The sequence below is a fragment of the Penaeus chinensis genome, chromosome 42 (assembly GCF_019202785.1).
Source record: "Penaeus chinensis breed Huanghai No. 1 chromosome 42, ASM1920278v2, whole genome shotgun sequence".
Classification (NCBI taxonomy): domain Eukaryota; kingdom Metazoa; phylum Arthropoda; class Malacostraca; order Decapoda; family Penaeidae; genus Penaeus; species Penaeus chinensis.
Window position 1 is genome coordinate 6,417,278 of NC_061860.1, and position 11,958 is coordinate 6,429,235.

General features: G+C 38.2%; 1 protein-coding gene across 1 annotated transcript in view; it reads left to right on the plus strand.

Moving 5' to 3' along the window:
- Window positions 1-10,655, plus strand: part of LOC125048044 (coiled-coil domain-containing protein 6-like) — a 21,875-nt gene extending 11,220 nt beyond the window's left edge. Inside the window, exons 3-8 of the mRNA XM_047646670.1 lie at window positions 1,389-1,532; window positions 3,093-3,181; window positions 3,803-3,960; window positions 4,714-4,965; window positions 6,459-6,625; window positions 9,470-10,655. Coding sequence (XP_047502626.1) covers window positions 1,389-1,532; window positions 3,093-3,181; window positions 3,803-3,960; window positions 4,714-4,965; window positions 6,459-6,625; window positions 9,470-9,745 — 1,086 coding nt within the window. The 3' untranslated portion in view covers window positions 9,746-10,655. The remainder of the gene's footprint in view (window positions 1-1,388; window positions 1,533-3,092; window positions 3,182-3,802; window positions 3,961-4,713; window positions 4,966-6,458; window positions 6,626-9,469) is intronic.
- The last annotated feature ends 1,303 nt before the right edge of the window (window positions 10,656-11,958 follow it).

Sequence of the window (11,958 nt, forward strand, 5' to 3'; positions counted from 1 at the left end):
ACGCACACGCACACGCACACGCACACGCACACGCACACGCACACGCACACGCACACGCACACGCACACGCACACGCACACGCACACACACACACACACACACACACACACACACACACACACACACACACACACACACACACACACATACACACAGACATACACACATATATGTATGTATGTATATATATATGTATATATATAAATTTATATATCTTTCCCTCTCTCCCCTCCCCCTACCCCTCTCTAATCTCACTCTGTCTGTCATATCCCCATGTCACTTGGGTATATAGTCTGTGCACTGTAGTTCTGTTTAGTCAATTTCCTCCCCACATAAGTGCTTATTCTCCAAGGGCTAGATGGCTAGGTGTAGCTGACCCGACCTGTTTACCATATTCTTTGACTTTTTAGGGAGAAGGCCTTATTTCTGATATTAAATCTATCTTTATTAACATTACTGTTAATTTTTATTGACATTATTGTTATAATTTCAACTTCATTAGCAATGCCATTAGCGATAAAGATCAATTTTCAAGGAATAGGGTAAGCAGGTGTGATTAGTAATCGACTTCCTGGTGAATGAAAATTATTATTATAAAGGAAAATCACAGTGGAGGTGGCATACATAGACCCCCACCTGATGTCAATAGCCTATTAGAAAGGTGAGGAGAACGCTGCATTTTCCTTCCTTTTATACTTTCCTTGTCCGTGGTGCTTGTCTCAGAGTTTTAATTTAGGTCCGTTGCATATACAGTTGCTATGCAAGATTCTGCCACTTTTAAGTTTATGCTAACAAGGAAGACTTTGAATTGCAGGTAGAACACAGTAGTGTATTTAATTTGTTTTATTTTTTCTATACTAGTATGTTTTGCCTTTATCTGCTTGTCTTTTTTTAAGTCCTGTCAGTATCATTCTCCATCAAGAGAACTAATTAAATGACAAAGCATTTTTCGTAGAAAGGGAGATGTATGTCAGAGTGTTTTAAAATAGCTCAGAGAGATTGCAGTACCCTTCTAGTTTTTTTTTGTGGATATGTATGTATGTTCAGTTTCATTATTGTGTCATTTTTTTTCTCTCTTCTAAATCATGAAATAGGAAATGCTCAGAGCTTTAATTAAAGATTTGCTCTAATTTAAGTCTTTATCTAATCTTTCTTCTCAGCTGCAGGAGGAGAAGGTAGAGTTGCTTGGGTATTTGCAATATGTCAATTTGTCTTCACTATTAAAACCATTTTTTTCCCCTCTTGTGAATCATAGATACTTTTTGGTCTCTTACGCCCCCCTCAGCTACACCAAGAGAAGATGATTTTATGTTTTATTTGTAATGATATCTGGCTGGTGTTGGCAACCGCTTGCAATACTAATCCTGTCTTCTCTCTCTCTCTCCCAGTTGCGTCAGGAGAAGGTGGAGCTGGAGCAGACACTGGAGCAGGAACAAGAGTGCCTTGTAAACAAGCTTATGCGTAAGATTGAGAAGCTAGAAACAGAAACCGCAGCTAAACAGAATGACTTAGAAACACTTCGTAGAGAGAAGGTTTGTAGAGAAATAGATTAAGCCAAAAGTATCAGGACACACAGTCTTCAATATCTTTTTAAGGCTGAGTGTGGGTAAAAGTGAAACTCTTGATGTGCGACAGTTAGTGCCTTGAATTGTGGGGTGAAACCTGAATACTATATCTTTGCAACCTCTCAATAAATTTCATCAAATGAGGTGTCAGAAATGGTTTTGTGTGTGTGTGTGTGTGTGTGTGTGTGTGTGTGTGTGTGTGTGTGTGTGTGTGTGTGTGTGTGTGTGTGTGTGTGTGTGTGTGTGTGTGTGTATGTTTTTATACGTTCATACTTACCTTTGTGTGCGGGTGAGTGAAGAAGTGAAGGACTGCCAGAGTAAATGATCTTGATAGTGTTCCTGGGCTGAGGGCCAGTGTCATATGCTTGTGTGATTGTGTGAGTGTTTATCTGCACTTAGTGTGGATGTGTCTACTATTAGATTTTCCCTGAAGTATGTACACCTCACCTCACGTCTCATCAACAACACCCAGTTCTCGAACCCGACAACTAGTTTACTAGTTCATTCTTGCTGCTACTTAGTTTCGTAGATGCTGATTGCCAGTAAGATAGGGATGTGTGTGGGTGTCTGAGCTTGCTCTTCAGGTGTAGTATCAAACCTTAAAGTTCACCGCTGACTATTTTGATTGGGGTCACTGGAAACCAATAGGAAATGAGTGTTGTAATTCTTAATTAGGCTAAACTTATATATCATATGAGTAAAAAATTGAGATTTTAAGGTAAAGAAAAATAGATAGTAGGCAATTTTGCTTTTTTTTTGTTATATTACTCAATTCTAGAAAATGGACTTGGATGAGAAATAATGTTGTCTGAAAGTAGTCATTCTTTTGAGTTTTAATTTCCCAGAGAACAAAAATTGTTTTAATTCAGTGCTATATAAATTTATTTAGAAAGAATTGTACTAAATGCAAATATGACATTGCATAGATCATATTGAATATATATATGTGTGTGTATGTGTGTATGTGTGTATGTGTGTGTGTGTGTATGTGTGTATGTATATATATATGTGTATATATATATATATATATATATATGTGTGTGTGTGTGTGTATGTATATGTATATGTATATGTATACGTATATGTATACGTATATGTATACGTATATGTATACTTATATGTATACGTATATGTATACGTATATGTATACGTATATGTATACGTATATGTATACGTATACGTATACGTATATGTATACGTATACTTGTGTGTGTGTGTGTGTGTGTGTGTGTGTGTGTGTGTGTGTGTGTGTGTGTGTGTGTGTGTGTGTGTGTGTGTGTGTGTGTGTGTGTGTGTGTGTGTGTGTGTGTAATTACTTTATGCACAGTATTATATACGCATTTCTTTTTCTTTTTTTTTTTTTTTTTTTACCATATTTAACTCATTCTTTTTATATAATAGAACTTTTAGATAATATTGTCATTAATTTCAGTTCATGCCTTCAGAAATATGTGAGAGAATGTGTGCATAAACAAGTTTGTGTTTATTATTTATCTTCTCTCCCTCTCTCTTGCTTCCTGTACATAGATTGAATTAGAGAATACCTTAGAGCAAGAACAGGAAGCATTAGTCAACAAGTTATGGAAGAGAATGGACAAGCTGGAAGCTGAGAAAAGGTTAGTTGTATAGCACTTACCTCATGGAAGTTTACTGCCACCATAAGGGAATTTGCGTGCTTAGAAGTTTATGAAGTTTTTTCTTTTTCTTCTTTTTTTTCTTTTTCTTTTTCTTTTTCTTCTTCTTTTTCTTCTTCTTCTTCTTCTTCTTCTTCATCATCTTCATCTTCATCTTCATCTTCTTCTTCGCCTTCTTTTTCGCCTTCTTTTTCGCCTTCTTTTTCTTCTTCTTCTTCTTCTTCTTCTTCTTCTTCTTCTTCTTCTTCTCCTTCTTCTTTTTTTTCTTCTTTTTCTTCTTTTTGATCCTCCCTTCCCTCATGTCACTATTTTGAATTTTAAGCATGTCATTGACTAGAAAAATGTAAAGAGAATGTAATGAAAAGCTCAGAAGTTGGCAGAAGGTATAATTGTACCATAAAAAGTCATTTATTTGTGAAATGTGGTAATGATTAGAAAGAGTGATAAGTTCACAAGGCCAGCCTAGCCTACACAGAGAAGAACTTGACAAGACACTTAAACCCCCCCCCACACACACACACACACACGCACACACTCTCCCTGCCCACTTACTAATACCCTGTTTTCTCTCCCTCCCTCCCTCCCTCTCCCCTCTCCCTCCAGGATGCTTCAGGGCAAATTGGAACAGCCCATTTCCAACCCCCCTTCGCCTGCAGATTTCAACCAAGGAGACAGGGCCAATAACCTCTCGTCGCACATCCAACACCTTCGCAACGAGGTCACCCGTTTTAGGGAGCAGCTCACAAGTGCCCAGGAAGAACGTTAGTATGAGGCGTTGCTTGTGGGGTTGGGGAAGGCAAATGATCGATTGGGTACATATTTTTTAGTGAATAATTTACCCCTCTATTTTAATTTTTATTTATTTGTTTGTTATATATATATTTTTTTTAATAGTGTCCGTCAAATGATTCAAATTCGAACGCAAGTGCACCTCCACACAACCACACATTATTATTGTTAGACATAAATATTTATTTATTTAGTTTTTTTTTCATAAATAAGATGAAGTTGTTACATATCCAAATTGTTGCATATTCAATATTTCATATCACCTAGTGACATGATGTAGCAGTCTCTGTCTACTTCTAAGTATTATCACTGTATATCTATAACAACCTGGAGGATAAGGAATTACAGTAAGACCTGGTGACTATAGCATTGACTTTGTATCTTCAGTCAGGAATGGCATTGTGTGGATTATATTCATGTAGTCAGTAATAGAATGAGGAAGTTGCCACACAGGTAGATTTCAGTCCTATATACAGGTAGAGGTTGTTCTTGCAGTCCTAGATTTCTAGCATGTGAGCAGAGTGTACAAAAACTGAGGATGCAGCCTACCCAGATTTTAAGGTTTGCCATCTTCAGATAGGTAAAAAAATAGCTGAATCTCAATACATTCACCTGTCCACAACAAAAATGAAGCTGCAGCTAGTGGTTACCCACACTTAGCAGTCTTGCACATCAAATCAGCTATGTATTCCAACATAAAAGATGACTACCTCTTCCCCACACAGACAACCGCACAACCCAGCAATATGCAAATGAGGAGCGGCTGATCCGAGAGGAAAACCTCCGGCTGCAGAGGAAGCTCCAGATGGAGATTGAGCGGCGGGAGGCCCTCTGCCGCCACCTCTCCGAGTCAGAATCCAGCCTGGAAATGGAGGAGGAACGGCACTACAACGAGGTGGCGTCACAGCGGCACCGCACTCTCTCTAGCCCTGTGCCCTACAACCCCTCACCTAGCTCCTCCAGGCCACTCTCCCCAGGTGGGTCATGGGGTGGTGTGTGAAGGGGGTCCAGTTTTAAGACCCCTGTGATATTTGATTTATGGCAAGAGCCCTGGCTGGGCATAATCATTATTTTTGTTGTTGGTTTTGTAGACGTTGTCTTTGTTAAATATATTCTCAAACTTCTTGATTGCTAATCAAATCTTATGAGTAAGGTAAAGTACTCCTTCGAGAGCAATGTAGTGAATTTGGTTCTGTTATGTCTGTTGGCTAAGAAACAGCTGCCCTCACCTCAGACATTAACACCAACTGACCTTGGCTGATGACCCGGGTATAGGAAAGGGAAGGATAGGTAATTGTTTTGTGCAGACTTATAAATAATAGATTTAATGCCATATTTGGTGGTTGAATTTTTGCTTTACATAACTTGCAGCCAACAAGTGCATCTAATTTTGTGAAATTCATAGGAAGTATTAATTGAATGGCCAAATATATAGATGACAGTTTGAGTTTCTAAAAACATATAATTGCTGTTATAAACAGTGGTTCTGGGATTAGTATCAGGTCTAAAAATAAAATAAATAGTAGAAAGCTTGATGTACAAATTTAGAAGCACTGTTAGGAGAGTTAAACATGCAAAGTCAGACCCCACAACTGAAGTAATTCTGTGTTCTATTTCTCTCTTAATAATGAAGCCTTGGAAGTGGGGGGGAGGGGGTAGGTATATAGGTTTATCACAAAATTTTCTCATTCCCTATATGGTATTTAGATGCAAGCTACTCATTGCCTTGAATTTTAGTAAAGAGGGCCTTAATAATGTTGGCATTATTATAATGTCATTTTTCAATAACTGCTTTGTATTTGCTAGAACTTAGACTTCATGCGATCAATTTCGTTGTTCTGTATACAGCATAATTATTGCACTTTTATTGCCAATCACCGTGATGTAGTATATTTTGATATTTTCTAACCCTGGATAAAGACTTTCTTCTGTTTCGATTGTCTGCAGCATATATTTGAGATTGGTATGGATGGCAAAAATACATGCCATCCCGACTGTAATAAAAGTTTATTTATTGTATTTAAACATAGTTGGCTCTACAAGTGTCATTTATCAATCCTACCTATCTTACCTCTTTACCCTTCTCCTTGACTTTTGAAAAAGGTCTTTTGTATTATTTCATTGTCTTAACCAATTGGCGCCGGGTATAGCAAATTAAAAAAAACTCTACGCTCTGGCGAACGGCGGCAGCGCGCCGACTCTGAGCGCGTGATATCGGTCCATCAAGCCGAATCATTGCCTCGGGGCGTTTTGGCGCGGCGCCGCTGCGGACAGCCGCACGCCTCACATCGTGCGTATTGTTATGACGGCGATAGCCGTGACCCGTCGCCATTGGGTTAAACGTTACCAATATTCAAATAACAATTTGATAATCATAACATCTATAACAAGAATAACAGAATTGATATCAATTGCATTAACCCCCCCTCCCCTCCCGGGTTATTTATCTCTCGTCTCTCTCCCCCCACAGGTCTATCCAGCTACAGTGGCGGCAGAGACCTGTTCTCCCCCCCAAGCCCCATGGGCCGCTGCCCCCACTGCGGCCAGGTGATCCTCCACCACCCACCGCCCACAGCACCCCCGCCCTCCTACCTGCCCTCCACTTCACCACCTCCCCCACCTGTAATCTCACCTGCAGTAAGTCCAGGGTTTTGTGATGGGGCAAGAAAGAGAAAAAAATGTAGCGGTAGAGTAAGAGTAAAGAGTTGGGCGTGTAGATTTGTGTGAGTGAGAGTGAGTATCTTCAGCAAGGGGAGATAGTCATTCTCATTCGTACCTTTTCCACGTTTGTCGCAGTGAATGCAGTTCGTTTAGCTAGGTTGTGTCTCTTCCTTACTATCGAGTATCTATCTCTCTGATTGTGTGTCCCAAGCAGTTAGGGAAGTGATAAGATTGAGGTATGGTGCTTTTGACTTTTTCCGGAAAACTGTCTACATCGTCAATTCTGAATACAGTGGGAGTTCTCTAAGTATTCAGAGAAAAGAAGTAATGTTGAAAAAAAGAGTGATTGAAATTTAATACATTCAGGATTAATAGATATTCATAATGCCAGCTTCATATTTGAAAAAGAAGAAAAAATTGTGGCATTATGATATCGTTTGGCAAGACAATACTTTAAATCACATGGTGTTCTTAATACTCAATGTTTTTGTCTTAGTTTATTGCTGTGAATAGTCATATGATATTGGTAGACAAAAACCAAACAGATTTTTGAAATTCCCCAAAGATCATGGAATCTTACCATATTACATATGTGTGACATCAAGGTTTCAGAAATGTTTTCTCATGATTTCATAAGTGCTTCTCGTTTGCTATGATGAAAAAGTTTCTGTGGCAGCTATTATTAAAATCAATATACCCTGTTAGTTGTAAATAATCCAGATGATTTCAGATTTTGTGTAAGTAAATACAAAATTTGTTAACCAGAAGTATGACATTTTAAAGATTTGATGTGCTTACATCCCTTAGATTTCCTTCATGAATGAAAGTTTTACACAAGTCAAGATAACCCCTCAATGACAGTATCAGAATTCTCTTGGTGTCACTGGCTCCTATAGTCATACCTGTCATGAGTTTGTTAGTTATGACAGCTATTGGTGTGGCCTGGCAGATAAGGTACTGATGTAATCATCAATCTTCCAACAACTATTGTTAAGAAAGGAAAGCCCAAGTCACATCTTAAATCTTTAAATCTTCTCACACAACAAAATGTTTATCGGGAATCATTCCTTGATAGTAGATGAACATATAAGCTCATGTTTGGAAATACTATTTTACTGCAAGTGTTACATCCTCTCTTAACTAGTCAAAATGTACTAGTTAAAAGGTATCTATAAACATTTATAAACAGAGATTTTGTAATAGGGTATATGACTTGAATATATTGCATCTTTTTAAACCAGCCAATGAAAGGCATTAAAAGAAGAGTGAGGGAGAAAGAGAAAGAGAGTATATAGAAAACATAAAAAAAAAAAAATTGAAAGCATTATTTGGCAGCATTTTGCCTTCATTTCAAATATCAATTTGGTTCACATACCTCCTAAGAAGCTTGGGGTCAACAAGAAGGGAGAGAGAGTAAAGGCATTGACGTATTTTGACAGTGTAGGACAGTGTTGATGAATTGCAGTTGATTATGGAACATAGTTTTGAGAAGTATATTTTTTCAAGTAGATAGAACCAGTACATGTGACTATAACTTTATGGAAATATTAACTTGGGTTGTTTTTATTAGTATATTAATGCATAGTTATACATTGTTAGATGGTTTTCGTATGTTTTATAGATAGAGATAGCATGTGTTTTAGCATTCTATGCTATTATTATTATTACTTCATTCTTTCTTTTGAGTAGTAAAGGAAGGTGAGCTTATTTCAGAGCCATTGGAAAGTATAGAGTGAGATCGTTTTTAACCTAAATGCTGGCAGATGACATCTGTAACCTGCCAGGGCTTGGCTGGGCCCAGATTCTAGAGGGCAACTGCATGTACCCTATTAGTGGAGTCTGCTCTCTCTCATGCGCACTTTATAGGTGTAGAGTTTTATGGCTTTGACAGCTGTAGTTCTCAAGCCCAAGAATTTTTTTGAACTCGTGCTTTTGGTGTTATTAATATGTCAGAGACAAGGGAGTGAAGGGAACATTGTCCCTGTGGTTTTAGTGAAAAGAGCAAATGGTTCTTGAGAAATAGAATTTTGCAAGACTCTTGAATACAATTTTTGAGGGAAGAATATCTCAAGCATAGATATGTGTTTAAAGGGAATGTTCATTTTTCAAAAGTTGTACTTCAAGTGTGTACTATGTTGGTGGTTGGTTTGTGCCTTAGGGTCATTTTGCTTTCTTGGTCTTTTTCTTTTTATGGAAATAACTGTGATCATGTCATAATCTTGGCTTCCTCCCTAGTTTTCCATTTTGCTAATAATTTTATTTTTTCTAAATTTTCTTTTCTTTGTGTTTTCACAGAAGTAGATTGATATTTGTAATTTTGATCTCATGATAATAGCAGATATGATTTTTTTTTTTTTTTTTTTTTTTTTTACATAAGGGTAAATATAATCTGTTTTCTGTTCTACTTACATTTATCTGTGATATACCTTGTATATAATACCATCACACAGGCATGCACCAAAAACACATGTACACACACACACACACACACTCACACTCACACTCACACTCACACTCACACTCATACTCATACTCATACTCATACTCATACTCATACTCATACTCACACTCACATGCACCAAAAACACATGTACACAAACACACACACAAACACACACACACACACACACACACACACACACACACACACACACACACACACACACACACACACACACACACACACACACACAAAAAACACAAAACACACACATACGCATGTCTATAATACAAATATAAAGGTAGAAAATTCTGGTAACTAGTACTTAAACCCAAGGCAGCCCGACTAAAGGTGGTTCCGTTTCTCTCTCCCTTCCGTAGTTCCAGAGACACGGGACCCGCACCTCCCAGGAGCGCTTCGTCAAGCCCATCGCTCCGCCCCCCACCAGCTCCACACTGCTGGCCACACCCCCCGGCCCTCACCACCCCCCAGCGGCGCCCTCAGGGTCCTCCTCCTCCTCCTCCTCCACAGGAGCGACCAATTCCTTGCCGCCCAGCCATCCCCCTCCTCCCCCTCCCCCCGTGCCCGCCCCCCAGCTGCCCCCCTCCCCGCACCCCCTCGCACCCCCCTCACCCATGGATGTCAGTCGGAACTGATGTGCTGAAGGAAGGTGAGAGGCGAGGGCAAGCGGAGGCTGCGGCAGTCTGAGATCTAAGTGTAGTTTATTTCCGTTTTATGTTTTACTCGTCTTTTTTCCCTTTTCTTTTCTTTTCTTTTCTTTTTTTTATTATTATTATGATCAATTTTTCTTTTTCTTTTTCTCATTTCGTCGTCGTCATTTTTTTTTTTTTTTCTGTGGTTATACTAGCGAACTCCTATTCTCTCAGATAGTCTTGGTATCTCATCACACCAGTTTCCTCTTGGACAACCCCTCTTGCTTTTAGTTTTTAAAATTTCTTTATTTTTTTTTTATTTATTCCTTTTGTTTGATTTCATACCTTTTTTTTTTTTTTTTATGTCTAATTTACGTCCTTTCACATGATAGCTTGTTGTGACAATTGTGATACTGGCGGCATATATATTTAAAGTGCGAGGGTCGGGGCTACGGACCAAGCTCTTCCTCCCCCTCAGCCAACAAGGAGCACTAGATTAGGGAGTCTGTAGGAAAAACAAATAGGAGAAAATATATAAGAAAAAAGTATTCACGTATGCCAGTTAGTCTTGTACCGCTCTATTATTATTATTATTATGTATAGATTTTTTTTTTTCTTTCTTTTTTCCTGTTTGTGTTGATTTGCTTTATGTTTTAGTGTAACTGTCATTTTATTTATTGTTGATTTTATTTATTATTTTATTTTATTTTTATTTTTTTAAGGAAATATTTGCAGATGGCTTTCAGTCATATCAAGGCAGTTAATGGGTTTGTTTAATGAGCCTAATTTGTGATATATGAATTACGCTGTAATGATAACGGTGACAAAGAGATTGATGATGATTATCAATAAGAAAAAAAAAAAAAAAAAGAAGAGAAAAAAAAAAGCGAAAAAAGAGGATAAAAATAAGATTCTAACTGAAAGGAAATAATAAACCAGTATCGGTAGTTTTTGGTTCTCGCACATCCCGTTCCGAACGTTTGATAAACTCGTCAGTAGTTGGACATAATGAAACATTTCCTTTTTTCCGTTGACACGAAGCAATTAAAGTACCTTTGTATCACTGCTCTAGGGTTCCACACGCGGTCACGCCAATGAATAGTCGGTGGGCATAAAGGCTTCAGGTTTTCGTTTCCTTTCAGTTAGATCGCTTCAGAGTCGGACAGTTAATGAGTCTGACGTAAAAAACACGAGTGATATTACTTTTTTTTTTTTCTCTCTGTGCGTTTAGATTGCTCTAACATATTTTTTCTTATTTGTAAGTTTAGGTACACAGATCTATTTAGAGATTCTTGTATTTTCATCTGTGAGTGGGTAAATGGCTCTTAAGCAGTTGCCTGATAACGTAAAACACGGTCTCCTGTTACTGGTCATTTTATTTTATTATTATTATTATTATTACTGTAACTCAATATTATTATTGTTGATATTATAATTGTTATTATTGATCGTTTTTTTTTTTTTTCCATTATTATATTTATTTTTGTCGTTATTATGATTTCCTTGTTACCCACTCAGAATTGCATCATGTTTCAGCTAACATGTTTGAAATGATAGAATTCAGATACATGCTCAAAAAGTCAGCTCTCTCTCTCTCTCTCTCTCTCTCTCTCTCTCTCTCTCTCTCTCTCTCTCTCTCTCTCTCTCTCTCTCTCTCTCTCTCTCTCTCTCTCTCTCTCATTCTATCTCTCTCTCTCTCTCTCTCTCTCTCATTCTATCTCTCTCTCTCTCTCTCTCTCTCTCATTCTATCTCTCTCTCTCTCTCTCTCTCTCTCATTCTATCTCTCTCTCTCTCTCTCTCTCTCTCATTCTATCTCTCTCTCTCTCTCTCTCTCTCTCATTCTATCTCTCTCTCTCTCTCTCTCTCTCATTCTATCTCTCTCTCTCTCTCTCTCTCTCTCATTCTATCTCTCTCTCTCTCTCTCTCTCTCTCATTCTATCTCTCTCTCTCTCTCTCTCTCTCTCTCTCTCATTCTATCTCTCTCTCTCTCTCTCTCTCTCTCATTCTATCTCTCTCTCTCTCTCTCTCTCTCATTCTATCTCTCTCTCTCTCTCTCTCTCTCTCATTCTATCTCTCTCTCTCTCTCTCTCTCTCTCATTATATCTCTCTCTCATTCTATCTCTCTCTCTCTCTCTCTCTCTCTCTCTCTCTCTCTCTCTCTCTCTCTCTCTCTCTCTCTCTCTCTCTCTCTCTCTCTCTCTCTCTCTCATTCTTT